We start from the raw sequence: 13455 nt of genomic DNA, 5'->3' as shown, positions 1-13455 counted from the left end.
GCCACTTTGACTCTAATAGTTATATAGTTCATAACAAAAGCTTGATAAAGTTTATTAAATAATATAAAAATAATAATGTAAGGATTTTCTACTGTAGCCCCTAGATATAGACTTTATTTTAGTTGCATAGAAGCCTAAAAAAGTCCCAAATGAAATTTACCCCATTTTTAATCTCAATTAACTTTGCCCATTTTTTTACATCATCGTCAACAAAACATTAACAAAATATCCTTAATTTTATTTTTTTCCTATTCCTCTTCCCAATTTTCTCGTGGCGTTGTTGGAAGGAAAAGGGAGAGGAAAAATGATCTCGTCTTTTGTTATGCGTTAATCTCTATGCGTCGATGGTCATGTGTTGGACTGGAGAATATGCAATATACGTTAAGCGCGTATGCGATGACCATGTATTCCTGTCATAAGTTTTCTTGCTTTCTTACCGCTTTCTCGCCAAGTATATCGAGAATGCAAGTTTCTCGAGATGATTCGAGGTCGAACACAGGGACTTGTAACTAAATAATGTTTGTGAAGTAATGTGTTTGAGGCGATGAATAAAAGTAAAAAGACAATAAGTTAATGGATTATGCGCTACTCCTACTCCTAACTAAACAGTTTGACCAATGAAAGTTTAACTATGAGAATAGGTAGAGATGCGGCAACTATTAATGCATAATAAAGTGACGTCATTATGTTTGGTCGCTAGAGTAATCCCAGCTCACCACATTAACGCATCGTACACCTCTCAATGGCCAACCGCATGCTTATATCTCTATAATGCATGGTTGCGTCGAGTATAAGATGGTTCCCATCTCTAGAAACAATGCTTACTTTGCTTTAGTATGTTCCACTACTTACCCTCTCAAGTAGTTGATTGTAGCTAATCAACTCATGGAAAAACATTGTGACAACCTCACACCAATCAAGGAGGATTAACTCACTATACTCGTGCAACGCACATCTCTCGATGGTTTGCTACATGCGTAATATCTCTATGCTGCATGACTGAGTATGCGACTTGTCTTTGATACTTAACTAGAGATGAATATAAATGATGATAAAGAAGAAAAAGAAGATGCTGAAGATGGTGCTAAAGGAACTAAGAGATACATTGATTACAAAATGTATTAATGTCTTAAGCCAAAATGTAATACAATATAAAGATAAGAGGAGAGGTGGAGGGCTAGATGTAAGCAATCTCTTTCTTTTCATCCGAAATGCGTCAAGGCTGCTAGTGGTACCATGGATAGATGATGGAGAAGTCTCTCTCGAGCTCTATCTCTAGCGAAACTTTGGTCGCTGTGGAGGTGAAGAACCCTAAAAGAATATCTTACTCATGCTCTCATCTGTGATCACAAGGATCTGCCTAAGGCATAAACTTGGATGGTTTGAAGTTAAGCTCCAAGGCTCTATCTATATAGCTCAAACGCCGACAACATTGATGATCCCATTCTGACTCATTACTACTTCTTTCGCGGTATGGAAAATGTCAGCATCACCTTAACTTGTTGATACTCCCAAGGTATGCGTTCATGCTCGTTTCTCCTGAAGTATCAACGCATTCCACCCACCTTGCAATCAACCTTCTATCACGATTATCACTTTGCAGATGCAACGTTCCATGCGACAAACTAGCTTTATGAAGATCAATGCATGCGGTCAACTATGCGATAATTTGGGATCAACACATGCGATCAATTCCTACAATAGCTGCAAAAATAGACACTTTGATGCAAAATAATGCATGATATAGGGTTAGTGAGGATTTTTGGTGCCGGTCGACACACACTCACTTTTCCATATGAATTCTTGGTATTATTAACACATATTCTGCTTATTAGCCCTCATAATTCTAAGTAAAATGCTACAATAGCTTGTATTTCTACAAGCTATTAGGCGTTTATCTATTTTCTTTTGCAGTTGCATCGCATAACCAACCATAAAGGTTTAGTGTGGTCGGATGTATTGTGGGGTCACCAAAGTAGGACTGGAGTGTTGGCATCAGATGTGTGGGATAGTTGAAAAATGAGAGAGTGATCGAAACATCGAAGTATAGATAATGAAAGAGAAGAGAGTGTATGAGTTTTATTTTAGTCCCAAGTTTTGAAGAATATGTGCATTTAGTTCCTGAATTTTAAAAATGTATATTTTTAGTCTCTAAAATTATAAAAACAAGTCTATTTAGTTCCTGAATTTCCAAAATATACATTTTTAGTCATAAATTAATAAAAATAGTTTTAAAAGGTCCTTGAAGTATTTATTGTTTCATGTTTTAAAAATAATTATATGATATTTAAAATTAGAAAAAAATAGTTTTAGAAAAGATGTGATTTTTAAAATTTATTTTCTTAATTAAAATGTAGTATAAATATTTGAAATAATAGTATAAAGTTATTTGGAGAACTTTTTAAGATATATTTTGAAAACTCAATAATCAAATGGGTCTATTTTTATAAATTTGGGACTGAAAAATGTATATTTTTAAGCCTTAAGATCAAACACACCTTTTTTAGAACTTCAGAGTAAAAAGGTATTTTTTCTAGTATTTATCTTCGGAAGTATTATTTGGATTTTATTATTTATTTTATTCAAGTGGGATCTTGAGTTGGGATGGGTGGGCTTAAAAAGCCCACATGGTGTTTGATGGACTTTTAACTTAAAACTGGTGGGTTTTACACCCACGTTTTACCTCATTGTTTACTTCCCTCGCTTCACACCCCATTTGCATATTCATTCTTTTGCCCCCCTCTCTCTTCTGTCACGCGTCATTAATCACTACTCTCTCTCTTTTCTCATCTTCTTCTTTCTTCCGCCAATTGGTTTCTCTTCTTCGTCTGGTCTTTTCGTTCTCCCTCCAGCATGAATGTGTTGTATGTCTCTTCGTTTCTCCGGCTGGAATGAGTTGTATTTCTTTTCATCTCTTCGTTCTCTGCTTTGGTTCCTCTGCATGTATTTTTTTTGTTTCTCTGTACGTCTCTTCATTTCTCTTATTTTGAACGGGTTTTTTGGCTTCTCTATATGTCTATTATTCTTCTTTCGTTTCATGTTAGATCTGGTAGATACAAATGATTTTGTTGTAGATCTAACAATATTTTGGGGTTTTTTTTTTTTAATTTTGTAGTAGATCTAGGTTTTTTTGTTCATATCTTTTTTTTTTTTTTTTGTGATTACTTTGTTCTACACCAAAATTTTGTATTAAATTCGTCTTGATTTCCTCATACATGTTTTGATATTATTTTTTTATTTCGATTCTAGTTGTCCAAAGCAAAACCTTAATAATTTTTTCTTCCTATTGTCTACTGTTCCACTTGCTCAAATGGGTTATATATATATACGTTATTAAATTCGTCTTTGTTCTTCCTCATACATGTTTGTTATTCTTCATTGCATGTTTGATGTTCTTCCTTCTTTGTTTGATTTTTTTATTCAGGACTGTTAAAGGTTCTATTTTGCAATTCCGATTCCGGACTGTCCAAAGCAAACCTTGATAATTTTTTTCTTCCCACAGTCTATTGTTCCACTTGCTTGAATGGTTTTTTTTTCTTTCAATCCATTATATGTTATTAAATTCTTCTATGTTATTCCTCATGCATGTTTGATATTCTTCCTTGCATGTTTAATGTTTTTCATTCCATGTTTGATTTTCTAATTCGGGACTGTTGAAGGTTCTATTTTTATTTCGATTTTGTACTGTCTAAAGTAAACCTTGATAAATTTTTTCTTCCTACTGTCTACTATTCCACTTGGTCAAATGAGTTTTTTTTTTAATCCATTTATATGCTATTAAATCTGTCTCTGTTCTTCCTCATGCATGTTTGATATTATTCCTTGCATGTTTGATGTTCTTCCTTCCATGTATGAATTTCTTCCTTGCAAACCTTTATAATTTTTATAATTTTTTTCTTCCTCTTACAACTACTGTCTACTGTTCTTTCCACTGGCTCCAATGGGTTATATTTTTTTTATTCATTTATATTGTATTAAATCCATCTCTGTTTTTCTTTCCCTTGCTCATATCCGTTCTGCTTCTTGACTCTTTTCCATACTTTTTTATCCAGATTTTCTCTTGCTGCTTCAATATTAAATCATGTAACCTTCCCTTGTCGTTTTTCTTATGCTTTTCCATCTAAATTGGAGGCAAGTTAATTCCTAGTAGGGGATGTAGACTGTTATTAGAGTTTGGTGGGGTCAATCCACCCAGTAACAGGTTTGTTTTCTATTTTTTTCCCCTAAAAGCCGATGATGATTTGAAACTATTTTTTTAGATTAAAAAAGTGCATGCATCTATGTTTTTTCTTATCTTTTGAATGATTTTTTTTTTTTGTTTATTTCCTTTGAATCCGTTTTTTCTTATCTTTTGAAACTATTTTTTTTGTTTATTTCCTTTGAATCCGTTTTTCCTTATCTTTTGAAGGCCAATGATGATTTGAAACTATTTTTTTAGATTAAAAAAGTGCATGCATCTATGTTTTTCCTTATCTTTTGAATGATTTTTTTTTTTGTTTATTTCCTTTGAATCCGTTTTTCCTTATCTTTTGAGTATGATTTATGTTTTAGTTTTATTTCATTTCAACCTGTTTTCTGAGTGAATGTATCTTTTGCTTCATTCCATTAAATTTGTTTTTAACATTCAAACGAATATAATTTTTGTACACTTAAAATTGACTTCCATTTTAGAATTGTTGAAACTGTTTATTTTGTTTGCTTAGAGTTGGATTTGTTCCGATGAAATAGCTTTTTGAAATCCTAAGGTCTTCTAATTTGTATGATATATTATGTTGTATTTATGTCATTTTTTAGCTCAAACACCAAATTAATAGTGACCTGACCATTACTTAATTTATTTATTTTTTACTTGACTCTCTTTAATATGGGTTTACTGTTTGAATTTATTGAGGTTAGGTACACTTAAGTTTACCTAACCTTCATGACCAACTCTACTTATTGTATTCTCTACTTATATCCCAATCTGACTTCATATTTTTTTAGACTTCTCCATAGACTCCTTTGTAAACTGTGTTGGTAAGTCCCTCGACCTTCCTTTTCATTTCAACTTTCTCTTAAATTCGTTTTCCATTCTAGTATGTGTTGTTTGGCTGTTGCAATATACTTTGTTTCCTTCTTCCACCACCAAACTCAACTTATTTCATCCATATAAGGCATGCTTGCTTCTTTCCTTATAACCGAATTAAGATATGTCTCTAACATTTTCTTGTTTTTGTTAGGCCCTCAACCGATTATTTTGCCCTCTAGTTGTGGACCATCTTCACCATCGCTCACTCCGAACAGAAACAAAGGTATGATCTCGTATATTTTATTACTACTTCAATCGTATTAACATACATTATCATTATGGTCTAACTGCACTTCTTTTTCTTCTATGTAGGGTCTAAACTAATCAAACATATCTTTCGTAACTAGTTTGAGGTTCGTAAGTTTTAAGTTTGAAATGATCTTCATTCCTGTCTATTCTTTCTTTCTTCTACTTGTTAAGGTCTGTTTACCTCAAATGTATCATGATTATGTATTTTGGACTTGTATGTTGGACATTTTCTCCTTGTGAGAATGTGGAGTTTTTTTTCCCTATATTTCTTGAAGAAGACTATGTCGAACACAAAGTTATTGGGAAAAATATTATCTTGTATTGTTAAGTTTTGGGTTGTATCAATTTAAATATTCATTTATCAAACGAATTAATTTCAATCATAAGTTTAATCAAAAGTATATTCATTTACATATTCCACTATCAAAAGTATATTAAATTATAAACATGGTATCAAACTTATAATTTTGTTAATTAAATCCCTACATCTTCACAAACAAATGAATTTGAACTTAGAACTTTGTTAATTACTTTCATTAGAACTTATAAATTTGTTAGTTAATTCTTATGTTTTCAGATATTAATCCAGCATTAATTCTAATTCTAGTGTACGATATGTGAAATAATAATGTTAAGTTAGCAAGATTCAATATATATACATACAATATACTAATTCATTAGTAATTGGGATAATTACCTTCAATATATATACATACAATATACAATATACCAATATATATACATACATAATAGATTAGCAATATGAAATATATTTTGGTGGTATGTTTTACATATCGAAGAGAATTAGAATTATTATCGTTTTTTAAAAGAATTTATGAAAAATAATCTATTATGTTTATGTTTGAGAAAATAGGTGTATAGTTGAAAATTAATCAACAATAGCAAAACATAAAACTAAAAAATAAAAAACAAACAAACAAAAAATTAGAACTAATCTCATTCACAAAAAATTGTATCAGATACTCAACTCAACTCAACTCTGCATCCAAACAGAGACTTTCAAATACAACTCAATTCAATTATGCACATCAAACCCAAATAATAATTATCAATTCAACTCTACACAATAAACACAACAATTTAACTTTAAGATAATTTAATTCTCTAGATAGTAATTACTAACTTAACTCAATTAACTACTTTTGCACAAAACGCCCTCTCATTGAGTTTCCTTTTTCCATACCGACCCACTTGACGTCACAGTCCCCCACATGGACCGTCACCAACGCCTTTTTCTCTTGGTCTCTTTTCCTACCTTGTGTTTCCCATCACGCGCCGGATTCAACGGTTCCACAATCCAACGGCTCATCTCCTCCATTCACGAGAATCAAGACTCTTCACCAAATCCTAAACCCAATCCTAGCCGTCCAAAATGCCCAAGATTCTCCACTACCCTCCATCCGACGGTCATCCCACGAACTACAGTATCTCAGGAAGCGGTTATGTAGAAGCAAGAACAACAACAAGAAGAATCAAACCAAAACACACGGCCGAAAAGGCATTTCTCGGACGGAGAAATTCCACTGAGCTCTGGCCATGGAGAAGGAGAGAGAGCACCTTGTTTACTTGGCCAGACTTGCAGAACAAGCTGAGAGATATGATGGTGCGTTTCGTTAAACCATTTTGTTTGTTCTTTTAATCCAGTTTTAACTCTCCTTTTTATGGTTCTTATTGCGGTTTTGTTGAACTGGATAGTTTTGACGATTAGGGTTTTCTTTGTATTTTGAAACTTATCCGGGAACTTGTATGATCTTCGTTTTAACCTTGGAAACTTGAAATTACTTCATGAAGATTTTGGAGTATTGTACTTTAATTGAAGAAAATAGAGCGATGCATTTCGTGCATATGCGGTAAATCGGCTGACCTGTGATATGTGACATTTGAAATTTGTTTGGGTTGAGGACGAACTGAGAATAGTGTTGTTGTGTTTTGTTTTCCAGTACTTTTGATTTGACTGATACATGATTTCATCTGGGTGTATCTCAGAAATGGTGGAAATGATGAAGAGCGTAGCAAAGTTGGACGTAGAACTTACTGTGGAGGAGAGGAACCTGGTCTCTGTGGGATATAAGAACGTTATTGGGGCAAGAAGAGCCTCATGGCGTATTTTATCATCTATTGAACAAAAGGAGGAAGGAAAGAAGAACGAGGTTAATGTGAAGAGGGTAAAGGAGTACAGGCAGAGGGTTGAAGACGAACTGGCGAGAATTTGCCACGACATCTTAACTGTTGTCGACAAGCATCTCATACCATCTTCTTCCTCCGGAGAATCCAATGTTTTTTACTATAAGATGTAAGGATCATTATCATCTGCTTCTGTTTTGTTTCCCTTAGTTTTTAGTTCAGAGTGCTGAATACTTACATAAATTCAACTATTTTTAAAATGCACATGACTTGATAATGTAATTGATCTTACCTCCCACTATTGAACTTTATTATACATTTTATTTAGTTGCTCCACAACATTTATCTCGCTATGGCTTTGATCTGCCTTTTTATTATACTTTTTAGTAAGATTTTATGCATTCTTCAAATGCAGGAAGGGGGATTATAACCGATACTTAGCGGAGTTTAAATCTGGCCATGAACGTGAAGAAGCTGCAGACCAGTCGATGAAGGCCTATGAGGTAAGTACAATTCTTTTGGTGTTTTCTGAAGCCTCCGTATGTCGTTTTCACTTCCATTTGTCTGTCTTTCTCTGTTTTTTCTCTTCGACAGTCCTATGTCTATTGTCAGATTAGTAATTGAAGTTATTTTTATGCAGTCTGCCTCAAGCATTGCAAGCTCTGATCTGCCTCCAACACATCCCATCAGACTTGGCTTGGCGCTCAACTTTTCTGTTTTCTACTATGAGATATTAAATTCCCCAGAGAGGTTGATTTTACCTCTTCGATTTTCTTTTTACTGTTGCATCATTTTTCATCACATGACATGGAGTCTATTATCTGATTGCTTCAATAAAATAAGCTGTCATCTCATCGTGTCCAATATTATTATTGAGTGACAGGGCATGTCACCTTGCAAAACAAGCTTTTGATGATGCCATAGCTGAACTCGACGGTCTCAATGAAGAATCCTACAAGGACAGTACCCTCATTATGCAGCTGCTGAGGGATAATCTCACGTTATGGACCTCAGATCTCCCAGATGAGGGAGGTAAATTTCAATGAATCCTCGTTTTCCTTTCCCCCCATCCTTACCTACAGTCAAACTTCACTTGTTCTATATTGATGATTGAAATGGACTTTTAAGTAGTATTCATGTCTCAGTATAAAGATATATTAGTCGCAAGTGTAACTTTTTATTGAAGAATCACCTTAGGTTGGCTCAGTAGTCCCCAGTCGGAGGGGGAGGGCCAAGCTGTGCTATAAATAAATAGCCTTTAAGGTCATGCGGGAGCTCCAAATCATAGTGACCAACTCCGCTTCTCCTAGAAATTGGGGGACTGTCGTGGTGCATTTTATGAGAACTGTTTGCAAGAAAGATTTTTGTTGAGTATATTACAGGTCCCGTCATGGGCAAAGCTGGTATCAGCTTCCCTATATTGAACTAGTACCTGAAATGTATTTCATTTTGATACAGACCAGTTTTAGTCTAATATAAATAGTGCTTTGGAGTCGGGAGCTATTAAAAATTACCATGAATCAAATGGAATTTCTTTGGAAACTTTGGCCTAACTTTATTGATTTTTCACGCTTATGTTTATTATTTTCAAGAAATCATGATACTAATTTTCTGTTATAGTTCATGCATGTTCAAGTTGGCACTTGAGCATTGTGCAGGTATTTGGCCATGAATAAAAATTTTGTATACATTTGCAACCTAATCTTCTTTTATTTAATTACCACAGGTGAGCCATCTAAAGCTGCTGATGAATCTTGAGCAGAGGCAAGATATTCGAACTATCTTTAGTCAGTCGAGAGACATCTTTTTTAAGAACTTCCTTGCAACAATTATTGACTATCTATATATTTTGCACAGCTAATTACTGTTGACATGATCGTAGGAGGGCAGGACATATATAGCTGTGCCACTTTTCTTGCTTATTTAGTAGTGTTATAGAATAGTAATCTATTATCACTTTGTAACCATTAGCTTTAAAAATTAAGTGAATCCGTTTAGTATGAGAACTATTATCTACTTGATTGACTGTGGTTGCAATATTATGCTTTATTATCAATATATGTTCCCACAATCTTTTCTGGTTGATAACGGAAAAAAAAACTATTGGAATGGAATAGAATAGGCTCATAATTATAGAACTCATGGTTTTACTATTTCATATTATTTGATGCTAGTCCTTGGTCCCATTAGTCATCAGATGGAATAATTGCCAGACATTAAAATAGACACGATAATAGTACAAGAGAGGTACACCTTAAATCTTGTAAGTTGAGGGACATGGGACACATTTTATGGTTAAAGATTTCGGAGTCTAGAACTTCTTGGAATTAAGAGACAAAATGGCAAATATAAAAAATTCCTTTAAGAAATTTAATTCTTTAGTGTACCAATTGAGCTATGGTCAAGGTATGTTTCTTCTCTTGTTACTGATCGTTTGATCACTCTAGCTTTTGATGTTGTTCATCTTATTTTTCTTGATGATGTCGTTTGTGAATTTGAACTGCGGAAACATCGAGGGATGAGGAGGTAAGGCTATGAATCAACCAGAAAAGAAATCAAATGGTTGAGAAACTCCTTTGGCTCCTCTGAGTTGAAGGCATGGCCTGCATTCTTGACAACTACAAGCGTAGCATTGGCCCCTAAATGCCTACTTCAAACGAGTGACCAACACATTTATCATTTGGCTCTAATTTGAGAATATTTGATCTATGGTTTGCTCTAAGGAGTTGGATTACTCACCTTTTCAATCTGTGACCCAATTCTAATGGAAATACTTGATCATGTTCTCCCCACATTATCATCGTCCGCTGCAACGGAGTTGGAAAATGGTAAATTACAAGTCTAGTATTTTAACTTTGGAATTTTAGCCTGTTTGGTTCAACTTCTTTCAATTTTATGTTTTATAAGTTCCTAAATTTCCAATTTCATAAGTTCTTGAACTTTTCAATTTCAAGTCTAATAAATCTTTGATATATTAGAAAATAATGATAATAAATCGATATAGATTTCAATACTACGTTCAATGAAATTTTAAACTTTCAATTGTGTGTTTGATAATTAGATGAATTTTTAAAAATAACAAAATATATTAGAATTTGACGTAAAATTGGAAGTTTAAGGGTTAGTAATCAATCAATTTTTAAAGTTATCTATTGTACACCAGATTAAAAGTTTAAAGAATTATTAAATATTTTTAAAAGTTTATCAACTAAATTGATACAAAGTTCAAAGTTAATTCCTGTAATTTAACCCAACTCTAACTTTTTGAACCTTCCCAATTTCACTTGAAACAAACGATCAAATATAATCATAATCATAATGGAATGGTATTGAAGACAAACAGTTAACGATCTGTTTAAAGCTAATGTGGATAAGTTGTAATGAATAGCAATCCCACCTGGTGAATCTTGGGAAGGTCTGAAAGCTTTCTTCCTCTGGGAATAGTTCGAATGAGCTCTCTCTTTTCTTCAATATGGTCTAAACACATTGACTACCACAATGCCCAAAGTTAAACTAATCAAATTAACACACACAAAAAAGAGGGCAAAATGAGTTTGTTTCTTATAGAACTATAAATTGGTGTATAAATATGTAGCTTATGTTTGGGTTTGTATTCAACCTGAACTTGTGCAACTTAATAATTTGAAGAATTTAATATGTAATACCAAATATAGATGTCATGAACTTAATATTGCACTGGAATTAACAAAAGAATGTATAGATTCACAATTAATAGTAACATCTCTTTAGATCAAATTGATAATGTAGGTAGGAAGTTCGAAAAATTAGTTCGGCTAAAAAAGGTCGACTTGACTATAGTATTGGTTTTGGTATATATTTTACAGGTTAGAAGTTCGATGACAAGCCTTACCTCAATGAAATCATTGAGCAAACAAGAAGGCATCAACCGCAATGGCGGCGGCCGGAAAAACGAGTAACCCACCAACTGTTTAAGCTTATCTGGTTTTTGTGGCACCAAAATGGCTGTGGCTTCCTCCAAATCAGAGACTTTCAACAAGCCATCTTTGAAATCCTTCTCTTCCACACAAATCCCAGAGCAACAAATCACCACTTTCTCCACCATTTCAGGGCGCAGCGCCGCGATACTGTACCCAACAAATCCTCCATAGCTAAGCCCAACCAAACTGAGTTTCACCACCGAGTTAGCTTCCATAACTCGGATTAGACACTGAGCTTGAAACCACTCTGTCCGGTCCGGGCGAGTGGTGAACGAGTCGCCGAAGAAGATCAAATCGGGGATGTAGAGATTGAAATGAGGTACGAGGGCTGGAATGAAATCCCCCCATTGCCAAAGTGCATTAGCTCCAATGCCATGGATTAAAAGGAGATTGGGTTTGGTGTGAATTGGGTTGTTGGGGACCCAACAATGGACTGTGGTGCCGTCTTTGAGATCTGTAACGGTGGATCGGAGGCCGGATTTGATGAAGCTATAACGATGGCACCAATTTTTGGTCTCTGTGATACTGAAGAAGAAACACCTTGTCATTTGAAGAACATGGAAGAATCAGAATCAAAGTCAGAATTGGAATCAATGGAGACTCTATTTTTAGAACCCAAGCAAGCCAATGGGCAGGAAGAGAAAGGCCTTTCAACGTGATAAGCATGTGGTGAACCGTCCAGAGCCAAGAAAGGCCCATGCTTGTTGTTTATGTGGCTATACTCCATTGTCTGCTTTAATTTGTTAGTTTTTAACTAAACTAACAGTTTTGCATTGTTGGATGTATTAAATGACAATAAGTTATAAATTTAGTTCCTCGATTTTTTAATTTTTAACAATTTTGACACAAAATTGAAAGAAAAATTGTCCAGCAAGATTTCACCAAAAAAGTCTAAGAAAATCGATGGTTTGAATGTGTTTTTAAAATAAGCTAAATTTTTAGTTTGATCCCAATATCGATTCTGGTCGAGATGTACGAGATGAACATTAAAATAATTGTCTAAAAAGGGTGTAAAATGAAAAACTTTGAGGACTATTTTTTACGTATATCAAAATTGAAAGTTTAGGATTTTATTATATATAAAATTGAAATTTACATATAACTAAGATTAATTGATTTTTAAAAATTTTTAATTTGTCAAAAACTTATTAAATACACAATTTAGAGTTTGTTTATATATAGAATTAAAAAACTTAAAAATTTACTAGACACTTTTTTTTTTAAAGAGACGAAATAAACACAATCGCTTATGGACTGAACTTGTAATTTAAGTATTAGGAAAAAAATTCTAAGAATATCTCAAATTTATATATAGTAGTTATTAGGGAATGCATGTTTTTTAATCTATATGGTACTCTTATTATGAGATCGTCACATTATACTGGCTTCGTTGAATGTCTTTATAAGATACATTTTTTTTAATTATTGAAAGCAATTTTTTTTAGAAGTTGTTTGGATGAAATTCAATCCCTTTATTTTATGAGTAATACTTAAATGCTTTCCTCTATATTTAGAACTCATTTTAACCCAACTGTGAAAAAACTCGAAAAGATTTATTAAAAAGATTTATCACATGAAAAAATTGGATAGGATTTCAAAACAATAATTAACATATTTTAGAAAAGAAATAAAAATAATTTGTCCCAGGATAAATTATGTTGAAATAATTTAATGAAATATACCACGTTTAGTATTATCCAATATGCATTTAAGCATTTTTCTAGAAACATGAGTGCATTGGGACCAAAGCATTTTTTTGTTATTTTAAAGTCGATTTGTGTTGTTTGGGAAGCAATCAACGGATGTGGTGTCTTTGTTGATGAAATAGGAATCTGAGCCATTGATATGGATGGATGTCAATTTCAATGGATTCGTGGCCATTCTTTTAATCTTTGGCTGTAAATTAGATAGCCGATGAATTTCAAGGCTTCCCATCAACTTGGTGGGTGGCTAAGAATACCCAATTCTTCAATGAACTCGAAACTTGCCTCAATCATTGAGAAGACAAATCTAAAATATCAAATTTTGCACAAA

At 33.4% G+C, this 13455-nt stretch overlaps 2 protein-coding genes across 3 annotated transcripts; one reads left to right on the top strand and one right to left on the bottom strand.

The window, feature by feature from the left end:
- The first annotated feature begins 6779 nt into the window (after window positions 1–6779).
- Window positions 6780–9499, top strand: LOC120075886 (14-3-3 protein 7-like). Of its 2 annotated transcripts, XM_039029620.1 has the most exons (7): window positions 6780–6941; window positions 7325–7631; window positions 7878–7965; window positions 8103–8212; window positions 8346–8494; window positions 9189–9226; window positions 9320–9499. In XM_039029620.1, the coding sequence occupies exons 1-6, from the start codon at window positions 6875–6877 to the stop codon at window positions 9218–9220; spliced, it is 753 nt and encodes a 250-aa protein (XP_038885548.1). In that variant the 5' UTR covers window positions 6780–6874; the 3' UTR covers window positions 9221–9226; window positions 9320–9499. The 2 variants fall into 2 exon arrangements, with proteins under 2 accessions (XP_038885548.1, XP_038885547.1); XM_039029619.1 differs by having other exon boundaries at window positions 9189–9487.
- Window positions 9500–9675: 176 nt separating this feature from the next.
- Window positions 9676–12274, bottom strand: LOC120075885. Its single transcript, XM_039029618.1, has 4 exons — window positions 11334–12274; window positions 10860–10952; window positions 10202–10269; window positions 9676–10109 (listed from the first exon to the last, which is right to left on the bottom strand). Exons 1-4 carry the CDS (start codon window positions 11967–11969, stop codon window positions 9995–9997), a joined length of 912 nt encoding a protein of 303 aa, XP_038885546.1. The 5' UTR covers window positions 11970–12274; the 3' UTR covers window positions 9676–9994.
- Window positions 12275–13455: the final 1181 nt, after the last annotated feature.

This window comes from Benincasa hispida, chromosome 4 (assembly GCF_009727055.1).
Source record: "Benincasa hispida cultivar B227 chromosome 4, ASM972705v1, whole genome shotgun sequence".
In the NCBI taxonomy this organism is placed as follows: domain Eukaryota; kingdom Viridiplantae; phylum Streptophyta; class Magnoliopsida; order Cucurbitales; family Cucurbitaceae; genus Benincasa; species Benincasa hispida.
Note: the sequence above shows the minus strand (reverse complement) of the source record. Positions and strands in the feature narration are given on the sequence as shown.